Source organism: Barbus barbus, assembly GCF_936440315.1.
Source record: "Barbus barbus genome assembly, chromosome: 40".
In the NCBI taxonomy this organism is placed as follows: domain Eukaryota; kingdom Metazoa; phylum Chordata; class Actinopteri; order Cypriniformes; family Cyprinidae; genus Barbus; species Barbus barbus.
In genome coordinates this window covers 5,346,468-5,362,075 of record NC_136718.1, presented here as the reverse complement: position 1 = coordinate 5,362,075, position 15,608 = coordinate 5,346,468, and the positions used below count along the sequence as shown (strand labels likewise).

Genomic DNA, 15,608 nt, shown 5'->3' with positions numbered 1-15,608 from the left:
GCACTGGTAGTGGTACTTCATCAATAAAATATCATCTTTACTGAAAAGCTGCATGAACCTTTTGTAATGATTTGAAACGCCATGGAGACTCCTATCAAAAACTAAAACATGCATACAACCGCTTTTACAACCCACTGCATACGTTTCATTAAAAATATAATATATTAAATGCAATTAACACATTCATTACGTGCCTGTGATCTTTATTAATTTGCAGGGTTTGTTTGTTTTGTGGAGGACTTGTCGAAACGTGAAAATAAGAGACTTTTAACCTATGCTTTTAACTTCTTTTAATTATCCAAATGTCTTATTAAAAGGCGTCTACAAACTGATCCGAGATCAGGTAAAACCAGGACTTTTTGAGGGGCATGTGGTAAAACTGAAAAATGTTTTTTTTAGCTATTCTGTTTTATAAGCTAATTTGTATTATTTGGTTAACATATCGTGCTTCCGGTCTCGTGTGCTTCCAGCTATTTACAAACCCGTTGGTGTTACTGCTTGATACTGCAAATTGGTGTGTCTTACCATATTATTTTAATTATGAACACACTGGTTTAATGCAAACAGATTGACCGTTTACTGCTTATTTCCCTATAGAGGCTAATGGACCGGAAGTCTCGCCCATAGGCTTCCTTTAGCGGAGCGAGTACCCGTATCAACAGCGTAAACATGAACCATGCTGTTGTTATTATTCGCGAACCACTGACATTTCAGAACAGTTTACTGAAGTCACCTGACTTTGGCAGTTTGATAGGTTATTTTCCGGTTATGACACGCTGATCGTATATTCTCCTCCTGCAGTTGATCTCCGGAGCGGCAGGTGGCAGTAGAGAGTGGCTCTATTGATCCCTGACTCCAGAGCAGAGACAGAGAGAGACACAAACAAACAAATGATCCTCAGCGGACTGCAGCGCGGATATCTGTGTGTCTGGACAGTTTAAAGGTAAGCGATGCTTTTCAGTCTCACGAGCTTGAACCCAAACTGCAAGTAAGTTAATCAAAATGTACGTTTCCAAACGCAAGATCATTGAAGCCACAGTTTCCTAATGCCGCCGGTACAGTTGAATAAAGTTGCTACAGTCAGCTGAACATATAATAGACTGGGCTGAAGCAGACAAGCTATTCATTATATATATAGCTAACGTATATAGAGAGTGAGTGAGAGAGAGAGAGAGAGAGAGAGGGAGGGTTCCTCACGGAGTGCAGCAAATATAAAAACATTAGAGACACTTATTTTACCCAAATAGCTCAAATTGTGCCTGAACTATTATATTTTGGTAGAGAAAGAAAGGTGTATCCACCTAGCATCACAGTATGTATCCTCCTGTCATATTATTAGACCCCCTTTTCTTTATCAATGCTCTCTGTAAATATATACCTTGTTGTTTGTGTTTGTGTGTGTTATATGTGATAATATATGTACAATATGGCCATCTACATGCATGTATATCTTGTTTTGGCAACATTGTGCTATTCCACAGTCATGCTAATAAAGCTCATCTGAACTGAATTGAGAGAGAGAGACAGTGCTGGTGGTTTACATACAAACTGTAGCCTGTTATTGAATACAAACGACATGATGAAAAATGTTAGTCAGTAATGTAATCTAGATTACTCATTTAGGTAATGTATTCTGACTCCTTTAGGATTATATGTATACAGTGTAATAAATTACAGATTAAGATTTAAAATGTAATAAGTATAACTATTTCATTTAATTTATTAAAGTAACGCAACTGATTACATTTGATTACTTTATTTTGATTAACAGGCAGGGTTAACCTTGCTGTCAGATTTTCAAAATCCTTCATCACTTGAATTAAGATGATAATAATAATTACATTTTAAAGCACCACCACAAAATCAGACTTTAGCAGCATACCAAGAAACAAGAAAACATAACAAGAAATAGTTTAATTGCTATTATATTTTATTTTAAATCAAATCTTTGCATAGTTATGACAGGAAACACTGGCATCTAACAATGCCTTGGAAAAAAAAAAAACTGTTAATATTAAAAAAATTAAGCATATCGAATAAGCATGTGACCTATTCTGTGTCCTGAACTCCTGAAACATTGGTGTCAGTGCATTTTGGGAAAGAAATCAATTAAATCTGTATGTGTGTGTGAAATTCAGATGTAACCTGCTTCTAATCGTTAACATTTTCAGAAGTAACTGTGATTTAATTACACTCTTTTTCTCAGTAGCTGTAACTGATTACAATTACATTTATTTTAAGGTGTCTTTGTTACACATGTTGCATGTACTTACTATTATAATAACAATAAATAATGTATGATTACATGCAAGTAACCCTAAACCAAATCCCAATCCTAACACTAAACATATAGTAAGTACATGTAGATAATTAATATTATTCAGTACTTAAATGTATAATTACACTGCAACAAGGACACCTTAAAATAAAGTGTAACCTTACTTTGTAAATAAATTATGTAGGCTGTTACATGTAAGTAGTTACTCATCAACAGTGCTTGTTTATGCACTTACTGACTCTTATCATCTGTCTGTAGTCGCTGGTGTCAGGCTGGAGTTGGGGTGTGCTTCTCATGGGTGCATCTGTGTGCCGACACGGCCGCTCGCTCCTGTCCCGTCACAGCAGGGCCGGTCACAATGAGTCTCTGATGGGTGGGGATGACTCTCTAGACGATCTGGACAGACAGGAGGACATCGCTCAGTTCCCATATGTGGAGTTCACAGGCCGAGACAGCATCACCTGTCCTACCTGCCAGGGGTCTGGACGCATCCCATCAGGTATGGATGTCAAAAAACACACATCTTACATTTGAGTGTTAAAGTAAGGATGACCAGGTCGCGTTTCAACTTGAAAACCAGACGAAAGATGTTTTATGCACAAAGTGGAGTAATGGTCCCAGTATTAGAATGAATTTTATTATAATCACTCAATATTAAAAAAAACTTTTACACGGTGACAGATGAGTTTTTTTTTTTTAAGTCTCATTATTGTAATGCAGCTGCACAATTTATTCTATTATTATTATTATTAGTGCTGTCAAACAATTAATTGCGATTAATCACATCCAAAATAAAAGTTTTTATTTACATAATATATGTGTGCATTCTGTATATGTATTATGTACATATAAATACACACACATGCATGTATATATTTAAGAAAAATGCTTATATATTTATATATTATATAAAATATAAGAATATAAATATATACATGTATATGCATGTAATTATTAAAAAATATATACTGTGTGTATTTATATAAACATAATAAATATTTTGTTATTTTGGATGCGATTAATCATTTGACAGCACTATTATATTTACGTTTTATTTCCCATTAATGTCAATGGTCATTCTTGATGAATTCTCATTTCTGAAGAACTAGGTTCCTTGCTTTAGTGAAGGGATATCCAAATATTAAAGTCTTTCTTTAATTTGCATTTAAATTCTGAAACAATTTTACACAATGTTCACATGCATTATAAGGTGTTGTGTAAAAGCAAACAGTCACCAGATAATCTGTGTTATTGATTGAGGTCATGAGGTTGTATAGATGACCACATGCACTTTAGTGTGATTCTGCACGTTATCTGAACTTCTTACTGAATCAATTAATTTATTTTTCTCTCTCTTTCAGGGCAGGTGAATGAGTTAGTTGCTCTGATCCCCTACAGTGATCAAAGGTTACAGCCAAGGAGAACGTAAGTCTTGATGTTCATTTTTGATGTTTGTAATAGGGATAGTTCACCTAAAACTGAAAATTATGTCGTCATTTGTGCAACATCAAGTTGTTCCAAACCTGAATGTGAGTTTCTGTTGAACACAAAAGAAGATATTTTGAAATCAAAGCATTGATAAACCCCATTGACTTCCATAGTATGGAAACAAAATATTATGGAAGTCATTGGGGACCAGAAAGTGTGTGTGTGTGTTCAGCAGAAGAAAGAAACTCGTACAGGTTTGGAACAACTGGAGGATGAGTAAATGATGACAGAATTTTCATTTTTGAGTGAACTGTTTCTTTAAAAAATGTCTTAACAGAGAAATAGATTCATGAGTTTGCAATTCTTCTCTTGGCAGGAAGTTATATGTGATGCTGTCAGTGATTTTGTGTCTGCTGGCGTCTGTTTTGGTGGCGTTCTTCCTGTTTCCACGTCCTGTGCTGGTTGTCGATGATGGCATTCGCTCTGTGACTGTGCATTTTGACCGTAACAACAGCAAAGTGATCATCAACATGACGGTGATTTCTGTTATAGGTCTTTTTTTGTTTTTATGATGGATTAATTAATAATAAAAAAAACTGGTGTAAATTATCCCGAGGCCTCTCTTCTTAACTCTTCAAAATTCAGAAAATTGTATTTATATATAATAACTTATGTAATGAATCTTGTAATATGCTGCATTTCACAATGCAGCTCCAGTCTAGAATTGTGAAATTGGACATCAAAACATTGCATGTGCAGAAAAAACTAAGCTCTGATATTATTTGCTTCCTGTCAGACACATAATTTAAAGAAACACACATTTTTGTTTTCAACTGTACTGAATACTGTTGTTATTTTTTTAACAGAGCTCTCTGAACTTCACCAACTCTAATTTTTTCACGGTGTTGGTGGACAGCGTGAGCTGCCAGGTGCTCTACATGAAGACAGTCATCGGATCTCAACAGCTAGGCAATGTCATCCACATTCAACCTCTCAGCCAGGGACAGGTGTGATGAGTGATGAGCCAACATCTGTTTTCTTCTGTTCAAAAGTTTATGCTCGGTCAGATTTCTGAAAGAAGTCTCTTCTGCCCACCAAGGCTGCATTTATTTGATCAAAAATACAGTAAAAACAGTAATATGGTGTTATTATATTATTATAATAGAATAGAATTTAATGGGTTATTTTTCTGTTTGTATTTTAATATACAGTCATGACCAAAAATATTGGCACCCTTGCTAAATATGATCAAAAATCGAACCTTTCATTGGATAATAAGAATTTAAAATGGGAGGAAATATCATTATGAAATAAATGTTTTTATCTTAATACACATTGGTCACAATTAACGGCACCCTTTTATTCAATACTTTCTGAAACCTCCATTTGTCAGTTTAACAGCTCTAAATGTTCTCCTATAATGCCTGATGAGGTTAGAGAACACCTGACAAGAGATCAGAGACCATTCCTTCATCCAGAATCACCCCAGACCTTTAGATTCACAGCTCCATGACGGTGCTTCTTCTCTTCAGTTCACCTCACTCATTTTCTACAGGGTTCAGGTCAGAGGACTGGAATGGCCAGCAGAAGCTTGGTTTTGTGCTCAGTGACCCATGTTTGTGTTGTTTTTGAGGTTTGTGTTATTTATTAATTATTGCACGGTTGGAAGATCCAAACATGGCCCATTATAAGATTTCTAACAGAGTCAGTCACTTGTTGATTTTTTATCTGTTGGTATTTGATAGAATCCATGATGCCATGTGTCTGAACAAGATGTCCAGGACCTCCAGCAGAAATATAGCCCCACAACATTAAAAATACAGCAGTATATTTCATTGTACACATGGGGTACTTTCTTATCCCAGTGTTCACCAAACCCATCTTGAGTGTTTGCTGCTAAAAAAGCTCATTTTTAGTTTCATCTGACCATAGAAGCCAGTCCCATTTGACGTTCCAGTCGTGTCTGATAACTGACTATGCTGGAGTTTGTTTTTGGATGAGCTAGGAGAATTTTTCTTGAAACCCTCCCGAACAACATGTGGTGATGTAGGTGCTGTTTAATTTTTTTTTAAGGTTTTCTGACCCCGAGACTCAACTATTTTCTGCAAATCTCCAGCTGTGGTCCTTGGAGAGTCTTTAGCCACTCAAACTCTCCTTCTCACCGTGCATTAGGACGATATAGACACACGTCCTCTTCCAGGCAGCTTCCAGTCACATTTTCTCTTGATTGGAATTTTCACTGCTCTAGCTCATTTCTTGTAGCCACTTCACTAATTTGTGAAGCTCAGTTATCTTTTGCTGCTCATGGCTGGATAATTTCATGTTCATAATCACCCTGAAGTGCTCAAAATTGTGAATGTGAATGGGAGTATACTTCAGAGATATTTTACTCATAAGAATTTCTAGGGGTGCCAATAATTGTGTCCAACGTGTACTTGAGAAAAACATTTATTTCATAATGATATTTCCCCCCATTTTCAATTCTTATTGTCCAATGAAAGGTTAGATTTATTTTTTTTTTTTTTATAAAAGATCAAAAGGATTAACAATGCAGATTCATTTTCACAGCCGCCTTTGATCATATTTACCAATGGTGCCGATATTTTTGGCCATGACTGTATATATTAAGAGGGAATTTATTACTGTAATGCAAAGCTGTATTTTCAGCATCATTACTCCAGTTGTCAGTGTCACATGATCCTTCAGAAAATTATTCTAATATGCTGATTTGCTGCTCAAAAAACATTATTATTATTATTATTGATACTGAAAAAGTTTGTGCTACTTCATATTTTTGTGGAAACTTTAATACATTTCTTTCAGGATTTTTTGAATAGAAAATTTAACAAAACAAACAAAAAAAAGCTTTTCAGAACAGATTTGGAGAAATGTAGCATTCAATCACTTGTTCACCAATGGATGTTCTGCAGTGAATGGGTGCCGTCAGAATGAGAGTCCAAACAGCTGATAACAACATCACAGTAATCCACACCAGTCCAGTCCAGCAATTAACATCTTGTGCTTTTTATTAACCAGATGTTAATTGATGGACTGGAGTGCTGTGGATTTCTTGCGGATTATTGTGATGTTTTTATCAGCTGTTTGGACTCTCATTCTGACGGCACCCATTCACTGCAGAGGATCCATTGGTGAACAAGTGATGTAATGCTACATTTCTCCAAATCTGTTTCTACAAAGAAACAAACTCATCTACATCTTAGGCTGAGTAAATTTCAGCTTTACATTTCAAAAAGGACAACATTTATTTGGAATAGACATCTTTTGGAACATTATAAATATCTGTACTGTCACTTCTGATCGATTTAATATGTCTTTGCAGAGTAAAGAAATAATTTCTCACTTTAGGAAAAATAAAAAATCTTACTGACACAAGACTTTTGAACTCTATAGACAATCCTTAAGTGGGAGAAATGACAGTTGTGCTGTTGCTTTTTAATGCAGGTCAACTTCACTGTCAGTATGGAGATCGGAGGAAGTCTCTCTTACGTTTAGTGAGTATCAAATCAGTTCTGAACAAATTGATCCCCATGAATCTGTGTATCTGATATTCTGTTTTTGAAATATTTTCACTCTGTTTTCTCAGTGCCTTTTGCACCATGGCAAGCATCAAGGTCCACAACATTGTGGTGTTTATGCAGTAAGTGTTTCATCACTATACTTTCACATCCTTTTTTGTCTTCTGCTTCTGCTTTTGTTCTAGTTGGAGGTGAAGCGTAGCATAAAGGTGCAGTCACATTACCGAAAGTTCACAGGCAAAAATTTGCATGATCAGCTTGAACACAAACAAAATGTACAAGCACACCTTCTCCTGAAATAAGTGGATTTTTCCTGTGAAATTTTGTCGTGCAACACTAAATGTGGTCCTTAAGAACAGTTTTGCCTCTGATAAACATCTTTTTTTTGAGTATGTGTATAGTGTTACCCTAAGTTCTTCATGAAATTGTCCTGACCGCTTCTCTTACACACCCCAGGACCTCTGTGAAAACCTCCTACATGGTGCGGGCGGCACAGAACACACTGGAAGCTTACCGCTACATCGACTGTGGCGCCAATTCCACCATCCACCAGCCCTCAGGATTAGTTTGGTCTAAACCTCACTTCCCTCAGAATGGGAAACTGCTCAGGTGAAGCATCAGCCGGCAGACGCTTATCGTCAGACGCTTTGATTCTCCATGGCAGCTCCGTTTCATCAATTTTGACTCCAAAGTTTGTGCAGCACTGAAACTGAACCCATTGAACAGAGCAGCTGTGATGTAAGATATTGCTTGATCCCTCAGCACAGATAACGATGGTGTGATAACTACTAAATGAAAAACAGAGCTCTCTTTTTAAAGTCTTTTCCATTTCGAGAGCTGTAGTGTTAATCTAATTAGACTAATAAGGGTGATGTATAATTTTGCAGCGATTGATAAAAAAGGAGATTTAATTAATGGATTGTCAATGATGAGGTGCACTTTAAAATACTTTGTTTTGATGAATGAGCTGTTCTGTGAAATATTTATGCATTCTTGATTAAGCCTTATGCAAATGTCTCTAATTTTCTCTGCAATACCAAAGATTTCAAGGCATTTCTCCTATCGATGGGTTTTGAAGTGACACATTCAGCAATATCAGTCAACTCAAATCCATCCATCAGTCTCAGTATCAGAACAAATGAAAACAGCATGCGTGTATCTTCTCATAGGGTTTGATTTGAAGTGTTCAGATACTGAGAATAAGGGAGCTGTTACAAAACAATCAATTAAGAGTATCACTTTACTCCTGTGGTGCCATGAAAACTGAGATTGAGGAAATTCGATGTACAATAGCAGGATGTTTTGTTCTCATTCAAACATTAGGGCTTTCACCAAGTGAATTAGACTGTCGAAAACCATGAGAATCAGCTTACTCCTTCAGTCTCTGAAAAAAAGGTACAAAAGCTATTCTTGGGTTGGTACCCTTTCAAAAGGTACTAATATAGGGACTAATATGTACATGTTTGGTGCTAATATATAACTTTAAAGTACCAATATGCATGTTTACATGTAAATATGTGCAAAGGTGTAATTTGTTGAAAAAAAAACCAGTGACAGCATTTGTACCTTTTTTTTTTTTTTTTTCTTTTTTTTTTTGATAGTGTAAATGTTTAAGAAGGGCGTTTGTTTGCACATTTGGATAATTTATTGCTATTTTTTATATTTAATCTCCCTATCGTGCCTTGAGATTTGATTGTGTTTTTCATTGTATGAACTGAGAAAATAAGATGATAATAAAAATGCTTAAAGCAGTTTTTGTTGTGAGTGTGTAAAGAAAAATATTTTTTTTTTGTCAGTACGTATTTTTGCATAGCCACCATTTTTACAATTACCACATGCCATATTCAACATTTTGAATATAAACCATCAGTTTCACTTCAGTGGGACAAAACTTTGCAAACTGCCTGACTTTTCTCTTTTTTAGTAGCATTAAAACCAAAGGACCATCACTGAAATGTTGCAGCAAAAAATAAAAAACACCCTGATGAAATCCATTTCACAAAACTGCAGCCACGCTGGAAACTCTCCAGATACTCTTTCACATGGATGGGGTTTACTAATTTATTCAGCACAGGTTATTCTATAGATATTCCTTTCATATCTTCTTTCTCGTGCTCAAGTCAGTCGCATTATTGTTTCTGGTGCTCTTTATACCCTGCAGATTCATCTGCGCAGCATTTACATCTTGTTCTGGCATAGTTTTAGACCTAACAGACAAACTATTGGTCAAGTCTGGCACGTGTTAAGCTCAGATCCGACTGAAGTGTTGAGCTCATTTATTCTTGACAGACTGGTATCAGGAGGCAGGGCTGCTGGAATCACTCAAGGTATAGTGGGATTTTTTTTTTTTTCTTTAGAATGTCTGTTTACTGTAATATTTGTTCTCATTTCCCTCTATGATTGCATTCTGCGTGCAGAATGAGTGAAGCTGTGGTTAGCGGGGTGAGAAGGTTGAGCACCATCTCGGAGCAGGACGTGGATGCTGAAGCGGAGCCCGTGTCCTCAGGGGACAGTGAGTGGGCAGGATCCAGTGCTTCGCTCTGCTCGTGTGGAAAAGCCAGCGTCCAGAGCAGCACCTTCACCTCCTTTGAGTCCTATCAGCCTGACGCTGCAGGTACATCTTCAGCACTTCTCTGTTTGGATGTTAATGGTGTGTCCAGCATGTAGAAGTTGTCCTGGTTGCTAAAGACTCTGATCTGGGACGGTGTCTTTAAACCTGTTTAACTTTTAACTGCACCCTGCCTAATGCTGATTTGTGTGTGTGTGTGTAAAACAGCTGTGCTTTAATTGTGAATATTACCTAGACATTTTTTTTTAATGGAGGCCCACGTGTACCACTTAATGATATTTTCTTTAAAAATTTGATAAATTCATAAAGAAAAGAAATTGTTAAATCAATTAAAAACTCATTAAATGTCCATCTCAAGATAAATAGATAAAGCAATTAATTTAACCATATTAATATTAATTAATTAATTATTAGTTATATTAAATAAAATAAAAAAATCACTGATACATAAGAAAAATAAAAAATATTTTTTTTACAGGTGGACACCACGTATAATAGTTTTAAATTGTTATTCAATTAATATTATTTTTATTATTTCTATTATTAGCACATATAGACCAGTTACATGTACAGTATGTATAAAGATTTATCTATTCAATAGTTTGGGTCAGTAGTTTTTTTTTTCATTCATTTAGAAGAAATGAATCATTGCAAGGATCCAAAGTGACAATAAAGACAGCTGCATTTTTATAAAAGATTATTAAAAATAATATTAATGACTGCCGAAAATTCTGATTTGCATTGCAGAAATAAATTGTTTTACAAATGTATAAAATAGAAAACAGTTCTTATAAAATTGCAATAATATTGTACTGTGTTTACTGCATGTTGATCAAATAAATGCAGTATATTAAATTGTTTATTGTTTAAGTTAAAATGGTCCATTTCAGTGTTTAAAAAGAAGAGTGGTTTTATATATTCACTGAAAAAAAAATATGATCAGTAACTCATGATATGGTTTACTTATGTTTTTACATTACTTATCAAAACTATTTAAGGAATTGGAAACTTTTTATAGGTTATATGAGATTCAACTTTTTTTTAAGTCAAGTCAGTGCAATATAATTTAGGAAATTACATGCAGAATCAATTTGATAACTTAAGGCAGCAACCTAGGTTTTTAGGTTGAAAAAGATGGATTTTATTTTACAGTGTTATTATAAAGCCTATTATACATTATTCAGTTTTCATTTTTTGTTTGTCCTGCAGAAACTACACAGCTAAAATTTCTTTTGGTTGCTGTTCAAAGTCTTTTACTGTTAAAATCTGTTTTTCAACACCCGCTGAAGTATCGGTCACTCACTCTTGTCCCAGACACACTTGTACACATGTTAATTTGATGTGCTTGCAGCTCTCTTGCGGAGTGAAGTGCACTTTTATGGGCACTTACACCAACAGATGCTAAAAGACTCCAGGAGTGACAGAGCTCATAAAAGCCTTATGCAACATAGATGACCATAAAACTGTTGAGATATATATATATTACACAATATAATTCTCTCACTATCGTGTGCTCATCCTATATAGCAGAACTCTATTTGTGTCGCTCTGTTTCTCTAGCTGTTAGGGTAGTTCACCAGGGGAATGAATACGGTTACATTAATGGCTTCATGTGACCCCTCTCCCCACTCTGCATTATGTGCTACATTTCTGCTCCAACAACCCTTAATATAATAATTACACACCTATAGAGAGTTCCTGTCTATAAGGCTTTACATGTGGCATTAGTCTGATTCTGCGCAAAGTGGCAAGTGCGGCCACACATGTGCCATAATCATAATTCTGATGAATCATCTGCCGATGAAAGGATGCATAAAGGATGCATCTCTCATTTCAGCCATCCATCTCTCATCCTGTCTGGAATGGTTGATTGCTGCCATTTTCAGTGTAATTAGAGCAGCCTGCACTTAACTCGGTGCACGGATGTCTGCAAAAATAAATAATGTATCCAAGAAGAAGTGTTGAGGTAAAGATCACTGAGTGATGTACATTGAACTTAAAAAACCACCACTTCCATCGCACACTGAAAGTAAATATGCAATGGAATATTTATTAAAACTAAGTGACCACTAGAATATGATCTTTTACAAATAGTCATGCAGCTATCAATGACAAAAAAGTACTGTACTATGGTATCACCATTCATTTTGGAAATGATAGTATGATTGTGCCATTCTATAGCCACTGTACTTTTAAAGGGTAATTTCCATCAAATAAATTATTAGTAGTGTTTGCTAAAGCGTTATTTCATTATTATTGCCACCCAGGGACTGTTCTAGACCTTTTAGGGGGCTTCAGACGAGGCTGGGGGTGGATGGGTGCGTGGATGGATGGGTGGATGGATGGATATATAGGTAGGTGGGTGGATGGATGGATGGATGGATGGATGGATGGATGGATGGGTGGGTGGATGGATGGATATATAGGTAGGTAGGTAGGTGGGTGGATGGCTGGATGGCTGGATGGGTGGATGGATGGATGGATGGATGGATATATAGGTAGGTAGGTAGGTGGGTGGATGGCTGGATGGCTGGATGGGTGGATGGATGGATATATAGGTAGGTGGATGGGTGGATGGATGGATATATAGGTAGGTTGGTGGATGGATGGATAGGTGGGTGGATGGATATATAGGTAGGTGGTTGGGTGGGTGCGTGGATGGATGGATGGATGGCTGGATGGGTGGATAGATGGATGGATATATAGGTAGGTGGGTGGATGGACGGATGGATGGATATATAGGTAGGTGGGTGGATAGATGGATGGATATATAGGTAGGTGGGTGGATGGACGGATGGATGGATATATAGGTAGGTGGATGGATGGATGGATGGATGGATGGATATATAGGTAGGTGGGTGGATGGATGGATGGATGGATGGATGGATGGATATATAGGTAGGTGGGTGGATGGATGGATGGATGGATGGATGGATGGATGGATGGATGGATGGATATATAGGTAGGTGGGTGGATGGATGGATGGATGGATGGATATATAGGTAGGTGGGTGGATGGATGGATGGATGGATATATAGGTAGGTGGGTGGATGTATATATAGGTAGGTGGGTGGGTGGATGGATGGATATATAGGTAGGTGGTTGGGTGGTTGCGTGGATGGATGGGTGGATAGATGGATATATAGGTAGGTGGGTGGATGGATGGATATATAGGTAGGTGGGTGGATGGATGGATGGATGGATGGATGGATGGATATATAGGTAGGTGGGTGGATGGATGGATATATAGGTAGGAGGGTGGATTGACGGATGGATGGATATATAGGTAGGCGGGTGGATGGATATATAGGTAGGTGGGTGGATGGATGGATGGATGGATGGATATATAGGTAGGTGGGTGGATGGATGGATGGATATATAGGTAGGTGGGTGGATGGATGGATGGATATATAGGTAGGTGGGTGGATGGATGGATGGATGGATGGATATATATATAGGTAGGTGGGTGGATGGATGGATATATAGGTAGGTGGGTGGATGGATGGATGGATAAATATATAGGTAGGTGGATGGATGGATGGATGGATGGATGGATGGATGGATGGATGGATGGATGGATGGATGGATGGGTGGATGGATGGATGGATGGATGGGTGGATGGATGGATGGATATATAGGTAGGTGGGTGGATGGATGGATGGATGGATGGATGGGTGGATGGATGGATGGATATATAGGTAGGTGGGTGGATGGATGGATGGATGGATGGATGGATATATATATAGGTAGGTGGGTGGAAGGATGGATGGATAGTTAGTTTGGGGACCATTTTTCACTATTAGCTAACTATTAACTATGACTTTTGCCTCAGTAAACTCCTAATTACTGCTTATTAGTAGTTAGTAAGGTAGATTTTTCAGTTATTTTTATGGGCTTTTATGTTGTAAATAATAAGCTTATTGTATAGTATTGTTTTGTTTTACAAGAAAATACTGTTTCTGTCTTTCTACTTCAAAATTTCATGTTTTTTTTCTTCCATTTTTTACTTTTAGTTTCTTTGTAATTATGGAATTTACTAACAAATGTTTTTCAACCTAATGTTTAGTGCAGTCACAAATCTTCTGTCCTGTCCCACTTTTTGTGTGTACTTTTTAAATGCATTTTGCTGCACTAAATGTGCATGTTTATGTGAATACCTGATGTGGAATTTCAAGCCCTCAGTGTGTCCAATTCATAAACAAGCTATTTTTATTACCTCATATTAATCTCTTCATGATTTATTTGTACATTTTACAGATTATTTTTCAAGCCACTATTTAGGTGAACTGATAAAGGCTGAAAGGTGATTATAAATAGTGAAATACTTCAGTAATGATGACCAAATTTTATCTTAATGTTAAGAAAAAGTTATTTGTCAACAAACTACTGTAGTGTGCTTATTTTAGTGCTTTTATTTCAGTGCTGTTGTCATGTTTGTGTAGTTTTACTATTATGTCTATATTGGTAGGGACTCTGTTTGATCCACCTCACCCTGTCTCTTGCTATTGTTACGTGTGTAACGGCATACTGTGTGCAGTCAGCTGTGAGTTCCCTAGTAAAAAATAAATATATTTAAAATACATTTAATTCATACTAAGAATAGTTCAAATCTATTAGCACATTTACTGACAGATAACTCGAGATTTACTGATATAAAAATTATAATTAAACTTCATTTGGAGTATCACTTGTGCACAATGCACATTTCTTAATATAAGTCTAAAATGTGTGTTAATGCCACTTTTGATGAGGATTGTATGATTTTTGAATAATATCGGTCTTTAAATGCAAAATATTTCAACTGTACCTGAAGTATAGTTCCACTTTAGCACAATCAAATATACTAAGTATATCTTTAATTGGACTTCAGCACTACTTCGGCACAATTAAAGAGCATTAAGTACAAAATTAGTTGTTCCGCTTTAGTAGACTTTAAGTATACCAGTTTAGTATACCAGAAGTACAGTTGCAGGGTATTTTATTAAGTACATAAATATGAAAATGTATGTGTAGTATACTTAGCATGATATAAATGTATTTCAAATACATTTAAGTATATTTATTTTTCACTAGTGTCAGCATGGCCATAACTGTTTTACAAATAACCCAACTGACTTTCTCAGCAACCCAGAAGCACCTAGCAAGCATTCACCCGAAACACTCAAGCTTTGTGATTTGAAGTTCTACACAGTCAAGCAAGGCTCACAGTTTCTGAAGTTGAATTCAGAGTCTCTGGAACATGTTTGATTTGTTGATTTCCGTCTCTCCAGATGACTGCGCCTCCATCCTGCTGGCTTGCCTCTACTGCCGCTTCTGTGAAGTCATGGCCATGCTTCCTGACGCTTGCGAGAGAGCGTTTGGCCGCTGCTTCCCCTCTTACAAGTACTACAACACCTCGGATGAGCCGTCCAAAGGAAAAGACTGGTGCGGCTGCAACGTGGATTTTGACTGTGGTTTCATGAACTCCTGTCAGGAGGCCAGTGAGCTGATAGAGCTGGCGATGGAGATATCGGAGGTCTGTTACCGCTGAGAGCCTCTCCGCTGTCTGGAGATCAGAGCAAATCATCCAGGATGGAGATGGCTTCAGTCCCGATTCCATATGGGGTGCGTTTCTAAATGACTCAGAGTTACAGTTATTCATTGTCACTAAAGACATTTGTGATTTCATGCAGGAGAAACCAGGGTAAAACAACATACTTCTTGTTTTAGGCAACAAAATAAAGCATGTGACTGCATTATCAGGACAAGATCATCATTTAATTTAAGGAAAGTACATGGTGAATGTTTTTGCAATACA

The 15,608-nt window shown here is 36.8% G+C and overlaps 2 protein-coding genes across 2 annotated transcripts; both read left to right on the top strand.

The window, feature by feature from the left end:
• The first annotated feature begins 629 nt into the window (after positions 1–629).
• Positions 630–8,998, top strand: LOC306859733 (transmembrane protein 106C-like). Its single transcript, XM_079400956.1, has 8 exons — positions 630–943; positions 2,537–2,777; positions 3,640–3,703; positions 4,083–4,242; positions 4,573–4,713; positions 7,169–7,218; positions 7,311–7,364; positions 7,699–8,998. The coding sequence occupies exons 2-8, from the start codon at positions 2,573–2,575 to the stop codon at positions 7,853–7,855; spliced, it is 831 nt and encodes a 276-aa protein (XP_079257082.1). The 5' UTR covers positions 630–943; positions 2,537–2,572; the 3' UTR covers positions 7,856–8,998.
• Positions 8,999–9,660: 662 nt separating this feature from the next.
• On the top strand, positions 9,661–15,582 carry LOC306860058 (myoD family inhibitor domain-containing protein 2-like; the record flags this gene model as incomplete). The annotated part of the gene is made up of 2 exons (XM_079401590.1): positions 9,661–9,856; positions 15,082–15,582. The coding sequence occupies 2 exons, from the start codon at positions 9,661–9,663 to the stop codon at positions 15,339–15,341; spliced, it is 456 nt and encodes a 151-aa protein (XP_079257716.1). The 3' UTR covers positions 15,342–15,582.
• Between the last annotated feature and the right edge of the window lie 26 nt (positions 15,583–15,608).

Bases quoted from the DNA above. Each gene is read 5' to 3' on its own strand.
- LOC306859733 (XM_079400956.1), top strand. From the start codon at position 2,573: ATGGGTGCATCTGTGTGCCGACACGGCCGCTCGCTCCTGTCCCGTCAC. The intron at 3,704-4,082 runs GTAAGTCTTGAT...TTCTCTTGGCAG, and splicing joins AGGTTACAGCCAAGGAGAAC to GAAGTTATATGTGATGCTGT. The intron at 7,365-7,698 runs GTAAGTGTTTCA...TACACACCCCAG, and splicing joins AACATTGTGGTGTTTATGCA to GACCTCTGTGAAAACCTCCT.